The sequence below is a fragment of the Oncorhynchus keta genome, chromosome 15, assembly GCF_023373465.1.
Source record: "Oncorhynchus keta strain PuntledgeMale-10-30-2019 chromosome 15, Oket_V2, whole genome shotgun sequence".
NCBI lineage: Eukaryota > Metazoa > Chordata > Actinopteri > Salmoniformes > Salmonidae > Oncorhynchus > Oncorhynchus keta.
In genome coordinates this window covers 10,850,109-10,871,240 of record NC_068435.1, presented here as the reverse complement: position 1 = coordinate 10,871,240, position 21,132 = coordinate 10,850,109, and the positions used below count along the sequence as shown (strand labels likewise).

At 44.3% G+C, this 21,132-nt stretch overlaps 1 protein-coding gene across 1 annotated transcript in view; it reads left to right on the top strand.

The window, feature by feature from the left end:
* The window catches only part of LOC118395990 (collagen alpha-2(IV) chain-like), a 53,879-nt gene extending 32,991 nt beyond the window's left edge, over nt 1-20,888 (top strand). The window contains exons 18-20 of the mRNA XM_052463361.1: nt 11,017-11,083; nt 14,034-14,141; nt 19,581-20,888. Coding sequence (XP_052319321.1) covers nt 11,017-11,083; nt 14,034-14,141; nt 19,581-19,792 — 387 coding nt within the window. The 3' untranslated portion in view covers nt 19,793-20,888. The remainder of the gene's footprint in view (nt 1-11,016; nt 11,084-14,033; nt 14,142-19,580) is intronic.
* The last annotated feature ends 244 nt before the right edge of the window (nt 20,889-21,132 follow it).

Sequence of the window (21,132 nt, the reverse complement as noted above, 5' to 3'; positions counted from 1 at the left end):
GTGGTAGGCTTGATTACCAACAACGACGAGACGGCCTACAGGGAGGAGGTGAGGGCCCTCGGAGTGTGGTGTCAGGAAAACAACCTCTCACTCAACGTCAACAAAACTAAGGAGATGATTGTGGACTTCAGGAAACAGCAGAGGGAACACCCCCCTATCCACATTGATGGGACAGTAGTGGAGAGGGTAGTAAGTTTTAAGTTCCTCGGCGTACACATCACAGACAAACTGAATTGGTCCACCCACACAGACAGCATCGTGAAGAAGGCGCAGCTGCGACTCTTCAACCTCAGGAGGCTGAAGAAATTCGGCTTGTCACCAAAAGCACTCACAAACTTCTACAGATGCACAATCGAGAGCATCCTGTCGGGCTGTATCACCGCCTGGTACGGCAACTGCTCCGCCCACAACCGTAAGGCTCTCCAGAGGGTAGTGAGGTCTGCACAACGCATCACCGGGGCAAACTACCTGCCCTCCAGGACACCTACACCACCCGATGTCACAGGAAGGCCATAAAGATCATCAAGGACAACAACCACCCGAGCCACTGCCTGTTCACCCCGCTATCATCCAGAAGGCGAGGTCAGTACAGGTGCATCAAAGCTGGGACCGAGAGACTGAAAAACAGCTTCTATCTCAAGGCCATCAGACTGTTAAACAGCCACCACTAACATTGAGTGGCTGCTGCCAACACACTGACTCAACTCCAGCCACTTTAATAATGGGAATTGATGGGAAATGATGTAAAATATATCACTAGCCACTTTAAACAATGCTACCTAATATAATGGTTACATACCCTACATTATTCATCTCATATGTATATACTGTACTCTATATCATCTACTGCATCTTTATGTAATACATGTATCACTAGCAACTTTAACTATGCCACTTTGTTTACATACTCATCTCATATGTACAGTGCCTTGCGAAAGTATTCGGCCCCCTTGAACTTTGTGACCTTTTGCCAACAAGTGGGACACAATCATGAAGTGGAACAACATTTATTGGATATTTCAAACTTTTTTAACAAATCAAAAACTGAAAAATTGGGCGTGCAAAATTATTCAGCCCCTTTACTTTCAGTGCAGCAAACTCTCTCCAGAAGTTCAGTGAGGATCTCTGAATGATCCAATGTTGACCTAGATGACTAATGATGATAAATACAATCCACCTGTGTGTAATCAAGTCTCTGTATAAATGCACCTGCACTGTGATAGTCTCAGAGGTCCGTTAAAAGCGCAGAGAGCATCATGAAGAACAAGGAACACACCAGGCAGGTCTGAGATACTGTTGTGAAGAAGTTTAAAGTCGGATTCGGATACAAAAAGATTTCCCAAGCTTTAAACATCCCAAGGAGCACTGTGCAAGCTATAATATTGAAATGGAAGGAGTATCAGACCACTGCAAATCTACAAAGACCTGGCTGTCCCTCTAAACTTTCAGCTTATACAAGGAGAAGACTGATCAGAGATGCAGCCAAGAGGCCCATGATCACTCTGGATGAACTGCAGAGATCTACAGCTGAGGTGGGAGACTCTGTCCATAGGACAACAATCAGTCGTATATTGCACAAATCTGGCCTTTATGGAAGAGTGGCAAGAAGAAAGCCATTTCTTAAAGATATCCATAAAAAGTGTAATTTAAAGTTTGCCACAAGCCACCTGGGAGAGACACCAAACATGTGGAAGAAGGTGCTCTGGTCAGATGAAACCAAAATTGAACGTTTTGGCAACAATGCAAAACGTTATGTTTTGCGTAAAAGCAACACAGCTCATCACCCTGAACACACCATCCCCACTGTCAAACATGGTGGTGGCAGCATCATGGTTTGGGCCTGCTTTTCTTCAGCAGCATCAGGGACAGGGAAGATGGTTCAAATTGATGGGAAGATGGATGGAGCCAAATACAGGACCATTCTGGAAGAAAACCTGATGGAGTCTACAAAAGACCTGAGACTGGGACAGAGATTTGTCTTCCAACAAGACAATGATCCAAAACATAAAGCAAAATCTACAATGGAATGGTTAAAAAATAAACATATCCAGGTGTTAGAATGGCCAAGTCAAAGTCCAGACCTGAATCCAATCGAGAATCTGTGGAAAGAACTGAAAACTGCTGTTCACAATTGCTCTCCATCCAACCTCACTGAGCTCAAGCTGTTTTGCAAGGAGAAATGGGAAAAAATGTCAGTCTCTCGATGTGCAAAACTGATAGAGACATACCCCAAGCGACTTACAGCTGTAATTGCAGCAAAAGGTGGCGCTACAAAGTATTAACTTAAGGGGGCTGAATAATTTTGCACGCCCAATTTTTCAGTTTTTGATTTGTTAAAAAAGTTTGAAATATCCAATAAATGTTGTTCCACTTCATGATTGTGTCCCACTTGTTGTTTATTCTTCACAAAAAAATACAGTTTTATATCTTTATGTTTGAAGCCTTAAATGTGGCAAAAGGTCGCAAAGTTAAAGGGGGCCGAATACTTTCGCAAGGCACTGTATATACTGCACTCAATACCATCTACTGTATCTTGCCTATGCCGCTCTGTACCATCACTCACTCATATGTCTTTATGTACATATTCTTATCCCCTTACACTTGTAAGGTAGTAGTTTTGGAATTGTTAGTTAGATTACTTGTTGGTTATCACTGCATTGTCGGAACTAGAAGCACAAGCATTTCGCTACACTCGCATTAACATCTGCTAACCATGTGTATGTGACAAATAAAATTTGATTGATTTGATTGATTGATTGATAATAATTAACATTTCCTGTAGCTGCAGGATAATTTTCCTGCTGTAGCAAACTGGCTCAAATGAAGATCCTAGATCTGTATAGATTTTCTTGCCATCTTGGTTTGGGTCTGTACTTCGTCTACCCTCTTGTGGCTGAGTGCTGAAACAACAGACAAAACCAGAAAGTGGATACATCAGTGTACATCATCTAAACTTGGCACATAAACAAAGCCTGGTTTGTGGCCTACATTTATATGAGATTTAAAAAAAGATATATATATAGTACCAGTCAAAAGGTTGAATACACCTACTCATTCCAGGGTTCTTCTTTATTTTTTACTATTTTCTACATTGTAGAATAATAGTGAAGACATCAAAACTATGAAGTAACACATACAGAATCATGTAGTAACCAAAATATATTTGAGATTCTTAAAAATAGCCACCCTTTGCCATGATGACAGCTTTGAACACTCTTGGCATTCTCTCAACCAGCTTCATGAGGTAGTCACTTGGAACTGCAATTAATAGGTGTGCCTTGTTAAAAGTATTCATCTGCCTTGGCGTTTTTCCTATTTTGTTGCATTACAACTTGTAATTTAATTTGGATTTGGATTTCATGTAATGGACATACACAAAATATTCCAAATTGGTGAAGTGAGATGAAAAAAATAACTTGTTTAAAAAAATAATTAACTGAAAAGTTGTGCGTGCATATGTATTCACCCCTTTTGTTATGAAGCCCCTAAATAAGATCTGGTGCAACCAATTACCTTCAGAAGTCACATAATTAGTTAAAGTCTACCTGTGTGCTATCTGTCACATGATCTCAGTGTATATACACCTGTTCTGAAAGGCCCCAGAGTCTGCAACACCACCAAGCAAGCGGCACCATGAAGACCAAGGAGCTCTCCAAACAGGTCAGGGACAAAGTTGTGGAGAAGTACAGATCAGGGTTGGGTTATAAAAAAATATCAGAAACTTTGAACATCCCATGGAGCACCATTAAATCCATTATTAAAAAATGGAAAGAATATGGCACCACAACAAACCTGCCAAGAGCGGGCCGCCCACCAAAACTCACGGACCAGGCAAGGAGGGCTTTAATCAGAGCTGCAAAACTCCACAGCGGAGATTGGAATATCTGTCTATAGAACCACTTTAAGCTGTACATTCCACAGAGCTGGGCTTTACGGAAGAGTGGCCAGAAAAAAGCCGTTGCTTAAATAGTAAAATAAACAAACACATTTGGTGTTTGCCAAAAGGCATGTGGGAGACTCCCCAAACATGTGGAAGAAGGTACTCTGGTCAGATGAGACTAAAATTGAGCTTTTTGGCCATCAAGGAAAACGCTATGTCTGGCGCAAACCCAACACCTCTCATCACCCCGAGAACACCACCTGAATCAGGCCTTTATGGTCAAATTGCATCAACTGTTCAGAGGAGACTGCGTGAATCAGGCCTTCATGGTCAAATTGCTGCAAAGAAACCACTACTAAAGGACACCGATTAGCAGAGGCTAGCTTGGATCAAGAAACACGAGCAATGAACATTAGAACGGTGGAAATCTGTCCTTTGGTTTGATGAGTCTAAATTTGAGATTTTTGTTTTCAACCAGCGTTTCTTTGTGATATGCAGAGTAGGTGAACGGATGATCTCCGCATGTGTGGTTCCCACCGTGAAGCATGGAGGAGGAGGTGTGGGGGTGCTTTTCTGGTGACATTGTCAGTGATTCATTCTGCAGTGATACGCCATCCCATCTGGTTTACGCTTAGTGGGACTGTCATTTATTTTTCAACAGGACAATGACCCAACATACCCACAGGCTGTGTAAGGGCTATGTAACCAAGAACGAGAGGGATGGAGTGCTGCATCAGATGACCTGGCCTCCAATCACCTGACCTCAACCCAATTGAGATGGTTTGGGATGAGTTGGACCGCAGAGTGAAGGAAAAGCAGTACTCAGCCAGCATATGTGGGAACTCCTTCAAGACTTTTGGAAAAACATTCCAGGTGAAGCTGGTTGAGAGAATGCCAAGTGTGTCCCAAGCTGTCATCAAGGCAAAGGATGGTTACTTTGAAGATATCAAATATATTTTGATTTGTTTAATTAACACTTTCTTGGTTACTACATGATTCCATGTGTGTTATTTCATTGTTTTGATGTCTTCACTATTATTCTACAATGTAGAAAATTGTAAAATTCAAGAAAAAACCCTTGAAGGATTCGTTGTTTCCAAAAGGAAACAACGAAGGAAGGATTCGTTGTCTGTAATCCCTTCCACTGCACAATTTAGAAAATGGTCAAATATCACTTTCTCTGTATCCACATATGTTCTATGAGAGCCAATATAGATGTATATTTTTCTGCACTTTGGACTTGCTCTCAGGAGTCAATTCAGGTTGATTTGGTTCCTGGTTCTTTATCTTTCTCCTCTTTCTCCCTCCATCTGTCACTCCTCCATCCTCTTCACTCTCTTTACAGTAACCGCAGGCAAAAAAAATCCCCCCCCCCCCCTTTTGTCGGGGGACATCTGTTGATGACCTAGTGCCGTTTGTCTTTGCATCTGGTTTGTCTCATGCCGCTATAGAGCCCAATCCCAAATTGATCCCTAGCCTCTACCCGCTAAACCCAAGGGTACTCAACTACTATTTGAGATGTTCCGGTAACACAAATGTCCTAGGTGGCAAAGGTCCAGATGGATATTGTCTTTGTCGACGTAGTAACCAACCTCCACCTCGCCAAGCTGTTCACACCTCTCTTGTGGCGGAAGGAACATTTTGCAGTTTTTAAGCAAATTTCCTGCAAATTTCCACATTTTGCCAAATGTGTGTTCATATGATACCTGAGTGACTCAACAAAATAAATGGGGCCCACTGGGGGGTCGAGGCCCCTGGTAAACGGGATTTGTTCATGATAATTACAAAATGTAGATAGCTGGTTAGCCTAACGTACCTACAGTATCTAGATAACATGGGATAGTTGATCAACTGGACATTTCTGATAGGTTATAAAAAGCGCTCCAAGGTCTGTCATTTTCAAAATTCTAAACCGCATTACATTGAAAGCGGGGGGGGGGGTCCGTATTAACCGCGTTCTGGATCCCGAGCCAGACCATAGTCTGAAAAGATTGAAACAGTGTAACCAGTATTGCAAAAACTCCACCTAGCCTGTCTGAAGTCAAGGTGGCGATATTGCCATATCTAATTGCCTACCCAATCTTTTTAGATTTATATAGAGTGTGGGGAAAAAAAGTATTTAGTCAGCCACCAATTGTGCATGTTCTCCCACTTAAAAAGATGAGAGAGGCCTGTACATTTTCATCATAGGTACACTTCAACTATGACAGACAAAATGAGAATAAAAAAAATCCAGAAAATCACATTGTAGGATTTTTAATGAATTTATTTGCAAATTATCCTTATTCAAACCTACACACTGGTTGGATGAAAAGGACACGCTGTTTTCTCCACATTTTCCTCTGGAATGTCTTCATCTGCTCTCTCAAAGGGTGTTTTTCTTTCCAACTCTCTCCACCCTCTTCCTCTTCACCTCTTCCACTCATCTTAGTTCTGTGAGGAATATTTGATAGGATTCCTGCGTTGCCTCGCTGGCCACATTCCTATGTCTTGTTTTCACCTCCTCCCACTACTCCCACCTCCTCCCACCTCCTCCCACTACTCCCACCTCCTCCCACTACTCCCACCTCCTCCCACTACTCCCACCTCCTCCCACTACTCCCACCTCCTCCCACCTCCTCCCACTACTCCCACCTCCTCCCACTACTCCCACCTCCTCCCACTACTCCCACCTCCTCCCACTACTCCCACCTCCTCCCACTACTCCCACCTACTCCCACCTCCTCCCACCTACTCCCACCTCCTCCCACTACTCCCACCTCCTCCCACTACTCCCACCTCCTCCCACTACTCCCACCTCCTCCCACTACTCCCACCTCCTCCCACCTCCCCTCCCACTACTCCCACCTCCTCCCACTACTCCCACCTCCTCCCACCTCCCACCTCCTCCTCCCACTACTCCCACCTCCTCCCACTACTCCCACCTCCTCCCACTACTCCCACCTCCTCCCACTACTCCCACCTCCTCCCACTACTCCCACCTCCTCCCACCTCCTCCCACCTCCTACTCCCACCTCCTCCCACTACTCCCACCTCCTCCCACTCCCACTCCCACCTCCTCCCACTACTCCCACCTCCTCCCACTACTCCCACCTCCTCCCCTCCTCCCACCTCCTCCCACCTCCTCCCACTACTCCCACCTCCTCCCACTACTCCCACCTCCTCCCACTACTCCCACCTCCCACTACTCCCACCTCCTCCCACCTACCTCCCCCACCTCCTCCCACCTCCCACTCCCACCTCCTCCCACTACTCCCACCTCCTCCCACTACTCCCACCTCCTCCCACTCCCACTCCCACCTCCTCCCACTCCCACTCCCACCTCCTCCCACTACTCCCACCTCCTCCCACCTCCTCCCACTCCTCCCACTCCCACCTCCTCCCACTACTCCCACCTCCTCCCACTACTCCCACCTCCTCCCACTACTCCCACCTCCTCCCCACTACTCCCACCTACTCCCACCTCCTCCCACTACTCCCACCTCCTCCCACTACTCCCACCTCCTCCCACTACTCCCACCTCCTCCCACTCCCTCACTCCCACCTCCTCCTCCCACCTCCTCCCACTACTCCCACCTCCTCCCACTACTCCCACCTCCTCCCACTACTCCCACTCCCACCTCCTCCCACTACTCCCACCTCCTCCCACTACTCCCACCTCCTCCCACTACTCCCACCTCCTCCCACTACTCCCACCTCCTCCCACCTCCCACCTCCTCCCACCTCCTCCCACTACTCCCACCTCCTCCCACTACTCCCACCTCCTCCCACTACTCCCACCTCCTCCCACTACTCCCACCTCCTCCCACCTACTCCCACCTCCTACTCCCACCTCCTCCCACTACTCCCACCTCCTCCCACTACTCCCACCTCCTCCCACCTCCTCCCACTCCCACCTCCTCCCACTACTCCCACCTCCTCCCACTACTCCCACCTACTCCCACCTCCTCCCACCTACTCCCACCTACTCCCACCTCCTCCCACCTCCCCACTCCCACCTCCCACCTCCTCCCACTACTCCCACCTCCTCCCACTACTCCCACCTCCTCCCACTACTCCCACCTCCTCCCCACTACTCCCACCTCCTCCCACTACTCCCACCACCACCCACTCCCACTCCCACCTCCCCTCCCACCTCCTCCCACTACTCCCACCTCCTCCCACTACTCCCACCTCCTCCCACTACTCCCACCTCCTCCTCCCACTACTCCCACCTCCTCCCACTACTCCCACCTCCTCCCACTACTCCCACCTCCTCCCACCTACCTCCTCCCACCTCCTCCCACTACTCCCACCTCCTCCCACTACTCCCACCTCCTCCCACTACTCCCACCTCCTCCCACTACTCCCACCTCCTCCCACTCATCACACCTCTTCCTTGTCACGCCCTGACCTGAGATAAGTCTGTTTTCTTTATATTTTGGTTAGGTCAGGGTGTGACTAGGGTGGGTACGCTAGTTTTTGTATTGTCTAGGGTTTTTGTATGTCTAGGTGATTTGTATGTTTATGGTGGCCTGATATGGTTCCCAATCAGAGGCAGCTGTTTATCGTTGTCTCTGATTGGGGATCATATTTAGGTAGCCATTTCCCTTTGGTGTTTGTGGGATCTTGTCTATGTGTAGTTGCCTGTCAGCACTTGTTTTTATAGCTTCACGTTTCGTTTTGTTATTTTGTTAGTTTGTTCAGTGTTTCATTCTGTAAATTAATAAGAATGTACGCATACCACGCTGCAACTTGGTCCGATCCTTATAACGAACGTGACATTCCTACTCCTCCCACCTGCTTCCACTCATCCCACCTCCTCCCACTAGTTACCTAGCAACACCTAAAGACACTGATTGGACAGACTTTTCTGACTTTCCCGTGATGGGGTACAGTCCTGAGACAGGATGCATTCTAAGGCCCACCTCACCATTAATACAACATTCTCGTAAAATATTTACTTCCACGTAATTGTTGTTCATTGGAGTAAATGGCCCATTGGACATGAACTAAAGACCATAGGTCACACATTCACCATTCCTCACACAGGAATGATGTAATTAAATTATTATATTCACAAGTAAATTGAGTTGTATCTCTACTCCACTGAAACAGTTGTCTCGTTATCACGATATGGAGGAAACACATCAGAAACAGACAGTGGAGAAATGGACAATTCATCAAATATTGAACGCAAGTGAATCAGGCTGCACTTGCTGGTTGTTAAAACAAAACTGAAGTGTGGAGACCTGCTTGAGCTATCAACTCAACTGGTTATGTTCCTGTTTGTTGGGTTCTCTCTCCGTGACAACTGTTTTGCAACATATCAGCCTTGTTTCCTGCAAATGCTTCAATCATTCACTAAACCCTAAATGAATCATGTAGAAATGGAGCAAGTTGAGGAGACCAAACTGCTTGGTGTAACTCTGGATTGTCACCTCTCATGGTCAAAACAGATTGATACAACAGTAGCTAAGATGGGGAGAGGTCTGTCCATAATAAAGCGCTACTCTGCTTTCTTAACAACACTATCAACAAGGCAGGTCCTACAGGCCCTAGTTTTATCACACCTGGACTACTGTCCGGTCGTGTGGTCAGGTGCCACAAAGAGGGACATGGGCAAATTAGAATTGGCCCAGAACAGAGCAGCACAGCTGGCCCTTGGATGTACACAGAGAGTCAACATTAATAATATGCATGTCAATCTCTCCTGGTTCAGGGTGGAGGAGATATTGACTGCATCACTACTTGTCTTTGAGAGGTATTGGCATGTTGAAATCACAGAGCTGTCTGTTTAAGCATCTAGCGCACAGCTCAGACACCCATACATGTCCCACAAGACATGCCACCAGGGGTCTCTTCACAGTCCAGAACAGACTACAGGAAACACACAGTTCTACATAGAGCCATGACTACATGGAACTCTATTGCACATCAAGTAACTCAGTCAAACAGTAAACTACACCTTATGGAACAGAGCGGACTGTGAAGAGACACACACACACAGGCACACACACAGGCACACACAGGCACACACACACACACAGACACACACACAGCATTCACACAGCACTCACACAGCATTCACACATTCACAAATACACGCACACTACACACACATATATTTTAATATTATTATTTTGCTGTATTATAAATGTTGTATTGTAGATATGTTATGGTAGAGTAGTGTGTTATGTATTGTTTTATTGTATTTCATTGTGATTGGATCCCAGGAAGAGTAGCTGTGGATTGGCATGAACTAATGGGGATCCGGAATAAAATACCAAAATACAGTAGGGGCAGGAAACGGACAGAGAACTGGTCAAAGTCAAGGCCTACTTTTAACTAGGTAGCGTACAGAGAGGCAGGTTTTAGCACCATCTACTACATAGAGATGGGTGATTTACTAAGAAGCTTCTGCATTTCTATAGAGCAAGATAATTCTGTTTTGTTGTTCTTCATCTAGGACCAAGGGTGATCGATATCTTTAAAGAGCCCACTTACATTCTCACAACATTTTACTGTAAACCGGCCCTTCAACTGCCTCCCTCATATTCTTCTTGTCTCAGTCGTTTTTTAAATATATTTATGTATATTTTGAGTGCTTACTCTAAAAAGGTCATTTTTAAAGTTGATATATATTGTTTTACCTTTGTTAAACAATGGCGGCATTTGTAGTAAGGTCTACTAAAATGAAGATTGCTCTACTTTCTGTCCCCAAAGCTTTCTCTCCTTGCCAACCCCTTTGTGATGTCATGCCTGTCGTGCCTGTAACTGTGACATAATCGCTAGACATAAAATGGCTATGGACAAAGATGGACTCAAACGATGGCCATTGTATTGACGTAATAAAACATTTTAGAGAGACTCTTGCATGAACTCTTCTGTGTACTCTTCCGTGTACTACACTTCTTTAATTCAGGGCCACAGATCTAGCAACTGGAATTGAAATTAATCTCTTGAATTGAAATCGATGCCAACCCAGATAATGAGTAGCACAGGGAGTGTTTCCTGACCATATGATCTGTCCAGGAAAAACTCCTGGCCATATTTATGTGTGATGATCTCCTATGTTGCCCCGCAGTAAATTAATGTATTATTATTATTATTATCATTATCATTAGGTAATAACCTCTCTCCCTGTATCCTCGCAGGGCTTCCCAGGAGACAAAGGCATCAGAGGACCGGCGAGCCAAATATACCACAATTCCACTGTAGCAGGTTAGAGGACACCTCAGTTATACGAGGTCCATACTTAAGAACATTAGAAAAAGTTTAAACTTCAAAAACTACCATTTAAAATCATTGACATAGTTGCACGTGATACAATGCTACATGTTAGTTGTTCCCATTAGATAACATGTCACATTTAGCGCTATGCTAACCTGACCAGCTGGCAGTGATTTATGTCCGGTAACAAATTCTGTATCAGCCAATTACAAATGTTGACATATTTTTGTTGGATGTGATCGATCACTTTTCCATGAAAGCGTCCTTAACAAAGTCAAACGGCACCACCTACTAGTCAAAGTTACTAAAACGCACAACATATAAACTGGACGAATAGCTCAGTGTAGCCTGGTAGTTCCTGGTAGTTCCTGGTGGCTCCTGGTGGCTCCTGGTAGTTCCTGGTAGCTCCTGGTAGCTCCTGGTAGTTCCTGGTAGCTCCTAGTAGTTTTCACCGTTTACGGAAAGTTTGAGTCCCAGGTGAGATACATATTTTATCCCCTTTGAAATGTAGAATTACATTTTATTGTGTTGAGAAGGGCAGTCAACCTTGTAACTGAACATTACGAACACATTTAATGAGGAACTTACTGTTCGAAACCTTACAGACTGACCCACACAATACCAGTCAAAAGTTTGGACACACCTACTCATTCCAGGGTTGTTCTTTATTTTTTACTATTTTCTACACTGTAGAATAATAGTGAGGACATCAAAACTATGAAATAACATATATGGAATCACGTAATAACCAAAAAAGTGTAGATTCTACAAATAACTACCCTTTGCCTTGATGACAGCTTTGCACACTCTTGGTATTCTCTCAATCAGCTTCACCTGGAATGCTTTTACAACAGTCTTGAAGGAGTTCCCACATATGCTGAGCACTTGTTGGCTGATTTTCCTTCAGTTATGGTCCATCACTTTCCCTCTTGGTCAAATAGCCCTTACACAGCTCATGGTGTGTTGGGTCATTGTCCTGTTGAAAAACAAATGATAGTCCCAATAAGCGCAAACCAGATGGGATGGTGTATCGCTGCAGAATGCTGGGGTAGCCATGCTGGTTAAGTGTGCTTTGAAGTCTAAATAAATCACTGACAGTGTCACCAGCAAAGCACCCCCACACCAGCACATCTCCTCCTCCATGCTTTACGGTGGGAACCACGCATGTGGAGATCATCTGTTCACCTAGTCTGCATCTCATAAAGACATGGCGGTTGGAACCAAAAAGATCAAATTTGGACTCATCAGACCAAAGGACAGATTTCCACCGGTCTAATGTCCATTGCTCGTGTTTCTTGGCCCAAGCAAGTCTCTTCTTCTTATTGGTGTCCTTTTAGTAGTGGTTTCTTTGCAGCAATTTGACCATGAAGGTCTGATTTCAAGCAGTCTCCTCTGAACAGTTGATGTTGAGATGTGTCTGTTACTTGAACTCTGTGAAGCATTTATTTGGGCTGCTATTTCTGAGGCTGGTAACTCTAAGGAACGTATCCTCTGCAGCAGAGGTAACTCTGGGTCATCCTTTCCTGGGGCGGTCCTCATGAGAGCCAGTTTCATCAGGGGGCTTGATGGTTTTTGCGACTTGAGAAAACTTTCAAAGTTCTGACCTTAATGTCTTAAAGTAATGCTGGACTCTCGATTCTCTTTGCTTATTTGAGCTGTTTATTCCATAATATGGACTTGGTCTTTTACCAAACAGGGCTATCTTCTGTATACCACCCCTACCTTGTCACAACACAACTGATTGGCTCAAACACATTAAGAAGGAAAGAAATTCCACAAATTCAGAAGGCACACCTGTTAATTGAAATGCATTCCAGGTGACTACCTCATGAAGCTGGTTGAGAGAATGCCAAGAGTGTGCAAAGCTGTCATTAAGGCAAATGGTGGCTACTTTGAAGAATCTGAAATATAAAATATATTTTGATTTGTTTAACACTTTTTTGGTTACTACTTGATTCCATATGTGTTATTTCATAGTTTCAATTTCTTCACTATTATTCTACAATGTAGAAAATAGTCAAAATAAAGAAAAACCTTGAATGAGTAAGTGTGTCCAAACATGCGGGGGCGCAACATGTCCCCCCACATTCTGAAATTGCATTTTTGTCCCCCCCCCCCTGATTTGTGACACAAATCAGGCAACACTGTGCTTTAGAACCATGAGCGGTCGACTAGGCTGTTTGGAGTGTTTATCCGATTGGATAAAAAAAAATACAATAATAATAATAGTAATGCCCCCCACTTCGAAAACCACTTCGAAAACCAACGTTTTTTTTGATGCATTATTAGAATCGTATGCGTTATTTGAATCAAGCATCGAGGACCAGCAGTGAACAGTGTGTGTATGCCACCTGACAGCGATGGTAACTATTGGACAAGACCGTAAGGCTCTTCTACTCCTTTATAGTTTTTTTCTGTCAAAGCACATGGATGTGTGTGAAACGAATACACAAAAACATGCGCTTTTGTCACATGTGAACACGTGCATGTATTATTGGGACGCTGCACTTTACAGACCAAGTAAACCTTGAATTTGAAGGCTTAGAAGTGCCATTGGATATAAAGTCTAAGATCTTTGATAAGTTGATGCGGAATATGTTACTGAACCTAATCACTGCCACCTGGTCAGGATAACACAGGGCTAAATGTGCCAGGTTGTGTAATGGGAAAAACTAACAGCATTTTATCACCTGCAACTACATCAACAATTTGATTTGGCTAATGCACATTTTAAGACAAAGAATATTTTTCTAATGTTCTAGAGTTTATCTATGTTGTTTGTTATGTTTATTTCTTTAACCTTTTTGTTTATCCAGAGAAACCTGATCCAAGACGATGTGAGATTATGATTAGGAAATACCTGTAGGAAGAAAACATGACAGCGCATGAGATCTGAATCATGGTCAAATAAGAAACAGACTCCGTATCCGCTGTATTGCAGGTTACCCTGGTGATCCCGGCCCCCAGGGTCCAAGGGGAGCACCAGGAGACATTGGAGAGATGGGCATTAATGGACCTCCTGGACCACCAGGGGTATTAAGCTCCACAGGTCAACATTTCACCATCTTTATGATATATAATATATCCTATCCCCTATTTTTCTAAATGTTCTGTCTTTTTTCTGGTCCTGTTTCCTAATTGTCCTACCTTCCCCCCATTTCCTTATACCAGCCTCTTCCTTTTTTAATCCAAGAACGGAAGTGAACAAGTCACTTTGGGATGGATTATTGTGGCCAAGGGTCAGTCTTCTGTCCCCTGCCTTTCTATCCATTCACTTCCTGTCCTACTATAGTAGACAATGCTCATATTTGTACAAAATAAGAGCACAGCTGTTGTAACTTTTGCTCTTACCTTTTTCATGGCTCTGTAAGTCTATTTGCCCCCTTTCTGATTTTCTCTATTTTTGCATATCTTTGATATGGAATGTTGTCACAGCTTCAACCAAAACCTAATATTAGATTAAGGGAACCTGAGTTTACAAATAACCCCCAAAATTGTGAAACTTATTTCATTTATTTAATTAACAAAGTTATGCAACACCCAATTCCCCTGTGTGGAAAAAGTAATTGCCCCCTTACACTCAGTAACTGGTTCTGACACCTTCAGCTGCAATGACTGCAACCAAAAGCTTCCTGAGACAGTGGTTGTTGTTATGCAGACGATACTGTTCTTTATTCAAGCGGTAGCAGTTTATCTTTAGCTTTTGAAAACGCCCAAAGAGCATTTGACATCATACAACAGAATCTGTATGATTTAAAGCTGATTCTAAAGTTGGGTAAAACAAACTGCGTGGCATGTTACAAATCATGTCATTGTTACAAATCATGTCATTGCTACATTGGCTGGACATACTATAGAGCAAGTTAAAGTGTACAAATATTTGGGTGTGTGGGTTGAAAAGCTGAACTTCACTGTGCATGTAGAGAACTTGATAAGGAAGCTCAAGCTGAAAATAGGATTTTATTACCGGTATAAGGCTTGTTTTTCTTTTGAGGCCAGGAAGGAGCTGGTACGATGTACATTACTGTCGGTTTTAGATTTGAGTGATTGTTACGACTTCTAGGAGTAGTGGGTGCGGAGTCAGGCGCAGAGGGTTTAGGACAATAGTATTTATTCCGGTGACAGAAACAGTCATGCCAAAAACACCAGGCGCATACAAACTACCGGCCCAAAAACAGGACCCAAACAGTCCGGAGAAAATAAGAAAAATGCACATCCACAAAACGAACAGAGGGACAAGCCTGCAAAAAAGCAGGCGAGCATAACCGGTTTAAATAGCCCTAACCAAAACCCAAACAAGAAACAGGTGTAACCAATAAGACAAAACTAACAGAAAAGGGGATTGGTGGCAGCTAGTAGACCGGTGACGACGACCGCCGAACGCCGCCCGAACAGGAAGAGGAGCCACCTTCTGTGGGAGTGGTGACAGTGATGTTATATACAGTATATCACAAAAGTGAGTACACCCCTCACATTTTTGTAAATATGAGTATATATTTTCATGTGAGAAGACTGAAGAAATGACACTTTGCTACAATATAAAGTAGTGAGTGTACAGCTTGCATAACAGTGTACATTTGCTTTTCCCCTCAAAATAACACAGACAGCCATTAATGTCTAAACCGCTGGCAACAGAAGTGAGTACACCCCTAAGTGAAAATGTCCAAATTCCAGTTTGCCAAAAACCACCTGCATGATAATTAAGACTCTTGGAAGAATGTTCTATAACTTTTGAACGACATGGGTCCCATTTATGCCTTTTGAAAACCAAACACTGCATTCCACAGTAAGAACCTCAGACCAACGGTCAAGCATGGTGGAATGTTAGATCATCCATCTGCGAGGCGATCAAATCAACGTTTATTTGTCACGTGCGCCGTGAACAACACAACAGGTGTAGTGAAATTACAGTGAAATGCTTACTTACAGGCTCTAACCAACAGTGCAAAAAAGGTATTAGGTGAACAATAGATAAGTAAAGAATTAAAAACAACAGTAAAAAAAAAGAAGATAGTAAAACACATGAAAATGGCTAAAAAGCAACAAATTTGAAGTTTTGGAACAGCCAAGTCAAAGTCCAGACCTAATTCCAATTGAGATGTTGTGGCGGGACTTGAAACGAGCAGTTCATGCTTGAAAACCCACAAATGTTGCTGAGCTAAAGCAGTTCTGCATGGAAGAGTGGGACAAAATTCCTCCACAAGCGACATGAGAGACTGATCAACAACTACAGGAAGCGTTTGATTGGAGTCATTGCAGCTAAAGGTGGAACAACTAGTTATTGAGTGAAAGGGGACAAATACTTTTTCCACATAGGGGCATTGGATGTTGCCTTACCTTTTCACACAGGGCATTGGGTGTTGCCTTACCTTTTCACACAGGGCATTGGATGTTGCCTTACCTTTTCACACAGGGCATTGGATGTTGCCTTACCTTTTCACACAGGGCATTGGATGTTGCCTTACCTTTTCACACAGGGCATTGGATGTTGCCTTACCTTTTCACACAGGGCATTGGATGTTGCCTTACCTTTTCACACAGGGCATTGGGTGTTGCCTTACCTTTTCACACAGGGCATTGGATGTTGCCTTACCTTTTCACACAGGGCATTGGATGTTGCCTTACCTTTTCACACAGGGCATTGGATGTTGCCTTACCTTTTCACACAGGGCATTGGGTGTTGCCTTACCTTTTCACACAGGGCATTGGATGTTGCCTTACCTTTTCACACAGGGCATTGGGTGTTGCCTTACCTTTTCACACAGGGCATTGGATGTTGCCTTACCTTTTCACACAGGGCATTGGATGTTGCCTTACCTTTTCACACAGGGCATTGGATGTTGCCTTACCTTTTCACACAGGGCATTGGATGTTGCCTTACCTTTTCACACAGGGCATTGGATGTTGCCTTACCTTTTCACACAGGGCATTGGATGTTGCCTTACCTTTTCACACAGGGCATTGGATGTTGCCTTACCTTTTCACACAGGGCATTGGGTGTTGCCTTACCTTTTCACACAGGGCATTGGATGTTGCCTTACCTTTTCACACAGGGCATTGGATGTTGCCTTACCTTTTCACACAGGGCATTGGATGTTGCCTTACCTTTTCACACAGGGCATTGGATGTTGCCTTTTTATGTTGCCTTACCTTTTCACACAGGGCATTGGATGTTGCCTTACCTTTTCACACAGGGCATTGGGTGTTGCCTTACCTTTTCACACAGGGCATTGGGTGTTGCCTTACCTTTTCACACAGGGCATTTTTCACCTTTTCACACAGGGCATTGGGTGTTGCCTTACCTTTTCACACAGGGGCATTGGGTGTTGCCTTACCTTTTCACACAGGGCATTGGATGTTGCCTTACCTTTTCACACAGGGCATTGGATGTTGCCTTACCTTTTCACACAGGGCATTGGGTGTTGCCTTACCTTTTCACACAGGGCATTGGGTGTTGCCTTACCTTTTCACACAGGGCATTGGATGTTGCCTTACCTTTTCACACAGGGCATTGGATGTTGCCTTACCTTTTCACACAGGGCATTGGGTGTTGCCTTACCTTTTCACACAGGGCATTGGATGTTGCCTTACCTTTTCACACAGGGCATTGGATGTTGCCTTACCTTTTCACACAGGGCATTGGATGTTGCCTTACCTTTTCACACAGGGCATTGGATGTTGCCTTACCTTTTCACACAGGGCATTGGATGTTGCCTTACCTTTTCACACAGGGCATTGGGTGTTGCCTTACCTTTTCACACAGGGCATTGGGTGTTGCCTTACCTTTTCACACAGGGCATTGGATGTTGCCTTACCTTTTCACACAGGGCATTGGGTGTTGCCTTACCTTTTCACACAGGGCATTGGGTGTTGCCTTACCTTTTCACACAGGGTATTGCCTTACCTTTTCACACAGGGGCATTGTTGCCTTACCTTTTCACACAGGGCATTGGGTGTTGCCTTACCTTTTCACATAGGGGCATTGGGTGTTGCCTTACCTTTTCACACAGGGCATTGGGTGTTGCCTTACCTTTTCACACAGGGCATTGGATGTTGCCTTACCTTTTCACACAGGGCATTGGGTGTTGCCTTACCTTTTCACACAGGGGCATTGGATGTTGCCTTACCTTTTCACACAGGGCATTGGGTGTTGCCTTACCTTTTCACACAGGGCATTGGGTGTTGCCTTACCTTTTCACACAGGGCATTGGATGTTGCCTTACCTTTTCACACAGGGCATTGGATATTGCCTTACCTTTTCACACAGGGCATTGGATGTTGCCTTACCTTTTCACACAGGGCATTGGATGTTGCCTTACCTTTTCACACAGGGCATTGGATGTTGCCTTACCTTTTCACACAGGGCATTGGATGTTGCCTTACCTTTTCACACAGGGCATTGGATGTTGCCTTACCTTTTCACACAGGGCATTGGGTGTTGCCTTACCTTTTCACACAGGGCATTGGATGTTGCCTTACCTTTTCACACAGGGCATTGGATGTTGCCTTACCTTTTCACACAGGGCATTGGATGTTGCCTTACCTTTTCACACAGGGCATTGGATGTTGCCTTACCTTTTCACACAGGGCATTGGATGTTGCCTTACCTTTTCACACAGGGCATTGGGTGTTGCCTTACCTTTTCACACAGGGCATTGGATGTTGCCTTACCTTTTCACACAGGGCATTGGATGTTGCCTTACCTTTTCACACAGGGCATTGGATGTTGCCTTACCTTTTCACACAGGGCATTGGGTGTTGCCTTACCTTTTCACACAGGGCATTGGATGTTGCCTTACCTTTTCACACAGGGCATTGGATGTTGCCTTGCCTTTTCACACAGGGCATTGGATGTTGCCTTACCTTTTCACACAGGGCATTGGATGTTGCCTTACCTTTTCACACAGGGGCATTGGATGTTGCCTTACCTTTTCACACAGGGCATTGGATGTTGCCTTACCTTTTCACACAGGGCATTGGATGTTGCCTTACCTTTTCACACAGGGCATTGGATGTTGCCTTACCTTTTCACACAGGGCATTGGGTGTTGCCTTACCTTTTCACACAGGGCATTGGATGTTGCCTTACCTTTTCACACAGGGCATTGGGTGTTGCCTTACCTTTTCACACAGGGCATTGGATGTTGCCTTACCTTTTCACACAGGGCATTGGGTGTTGCCTTACCTTTTCACACAGGGCATTGGATGTTGCCTTACCTTTTCACACAGGGCATTGGATGTTGCATAACTTTATTTATGAAATAAGTGTGTAATTGTTGTATTATTTATTCCCCCCAGGTTCACTTTATCTAATATTAGGTTTTGGTTGAAGATTTGGTATCAAAAATATGCAAAAGTAGAGGGAATTAGAAAGGGGGCAAATACAGCACTGTATTACCCATAAGCTCTGCTACCATGCACCACTCACTATATCCATCACCTTTCACCCCTCAACCCCTGACCCCTCGTCTGTCCTTTTCATTGTCCAGGTCAATCAGGGCAGCTAGGTTACCCCGGTCTCCCTGGTCCTAAGGGTTTAAAGGGGGAGCCAGGAAGGTACTACACTATAGAGCCAATACCAGGACAACCAGGTGAAAGAGGGCGTCCCGGAGCCAAGGGTTTCAGAGGCCCCCCGGGCCGTCCAGGTAGGACCACACAATACTACCAGACTGTATGGAGTCACACCACAAGCTCTCTCTAGCCACTGTCCATGATTTAGATATGATCTGCCCTTTTCATGTAGTCATTGAAATGGTACACGTTGGAACTTAAAATGATGCACGTTCTAGCGTAAATACAAGGTATACTGTGAACTGTTACTGACATGGTGTACATTTTCCCTTCCATTGTGTGCACCTCCTTGGCCTAACATAATCGCTGTGTTTCGACGGTGTATCATTACTGGAATTCTGTTAGGATGTGGAGGTAAGCGTGATGTCATTGTATATTGAGTGTGATAAACTGTCTGGTTCGAGCCCTGAATGCTGATTGACTGACAGCCGTGGTATATTAGACCGTAATACCACGGGTATGACAAAACATTTATTTTTACTACTCTAATTACGTTCGTTACCAGTGTATAATAGCAGTAAGGCACCTTGGGGGTTTGTGGTATATTTGCCAATATACCACGGCTAAGGACCGTATCTAGGGACTCAAATCAAATCAAACTTTATTCGTCACATGCGCAGAATACAACAAGTGTAGACCTTACCGTGAAATGCTTTACTTACAAGCCCTTAACCAACAGTGCAGTTCAATAAGAGTTAAGAACATATGTACCCAATAAATTAAAGTAAAAAGTAACACAATAAAATAACAATAATGAGGCTATATATACAGGGTGTACCGAGTCAGTGTGCGGGGGTACAGGTTAGAGGTCATTTGTACATGTAGGTAGGGGTGAAGTGACTATGCATAGATAATAAACAGGGAGTAGCAGCAGTGTACAAAACAAATGCGGGGGGTCCGGTGGCCATTTGATTAATTGTTCAGCGGTCTTATGGCTTGGTGGTAGAAGCTGTTAAGGAGCCTTTTGGTCTGTTGCGTCGTGCCTAAGAACAGCCCTTAGCCGTGGTGTATTGGCCATACACCACACCTCCTCGGGCCTTATTGCTTAACTAAACTATCAACATATTTCAAATACTGCTTAGGGCAGCGTCCCAAATAGCATTATATTTCTCATATAGTGCCCTGCTTTTAGGGCCCAGAGGGTACATGGTAATGCTCTATGTATGGAATAGTGCTGTTTGGGATGCAGACTAGAAGTTGGACTGACACAATGCAAAGTTTCAGGTTGTTAGCTGATTTTCTGAAGTCACTGATATAACTGGAACTGATGATCAGTGGAGTTATGTTTTTAATGATAAAACATTTTTTTTTTTTTTGGGGGGGGGCGTTTACCAATCATGTCCTGTAGGCATTTATTGTGTTCCTGGTGAGCCGGGTGTACGAGGAGACGATGGCGATACCGGATATCCAGGATTAACAGGATACAAAGGAGAAAAAGGTGAATGACCTTCATTTATTTTTATGTATTTA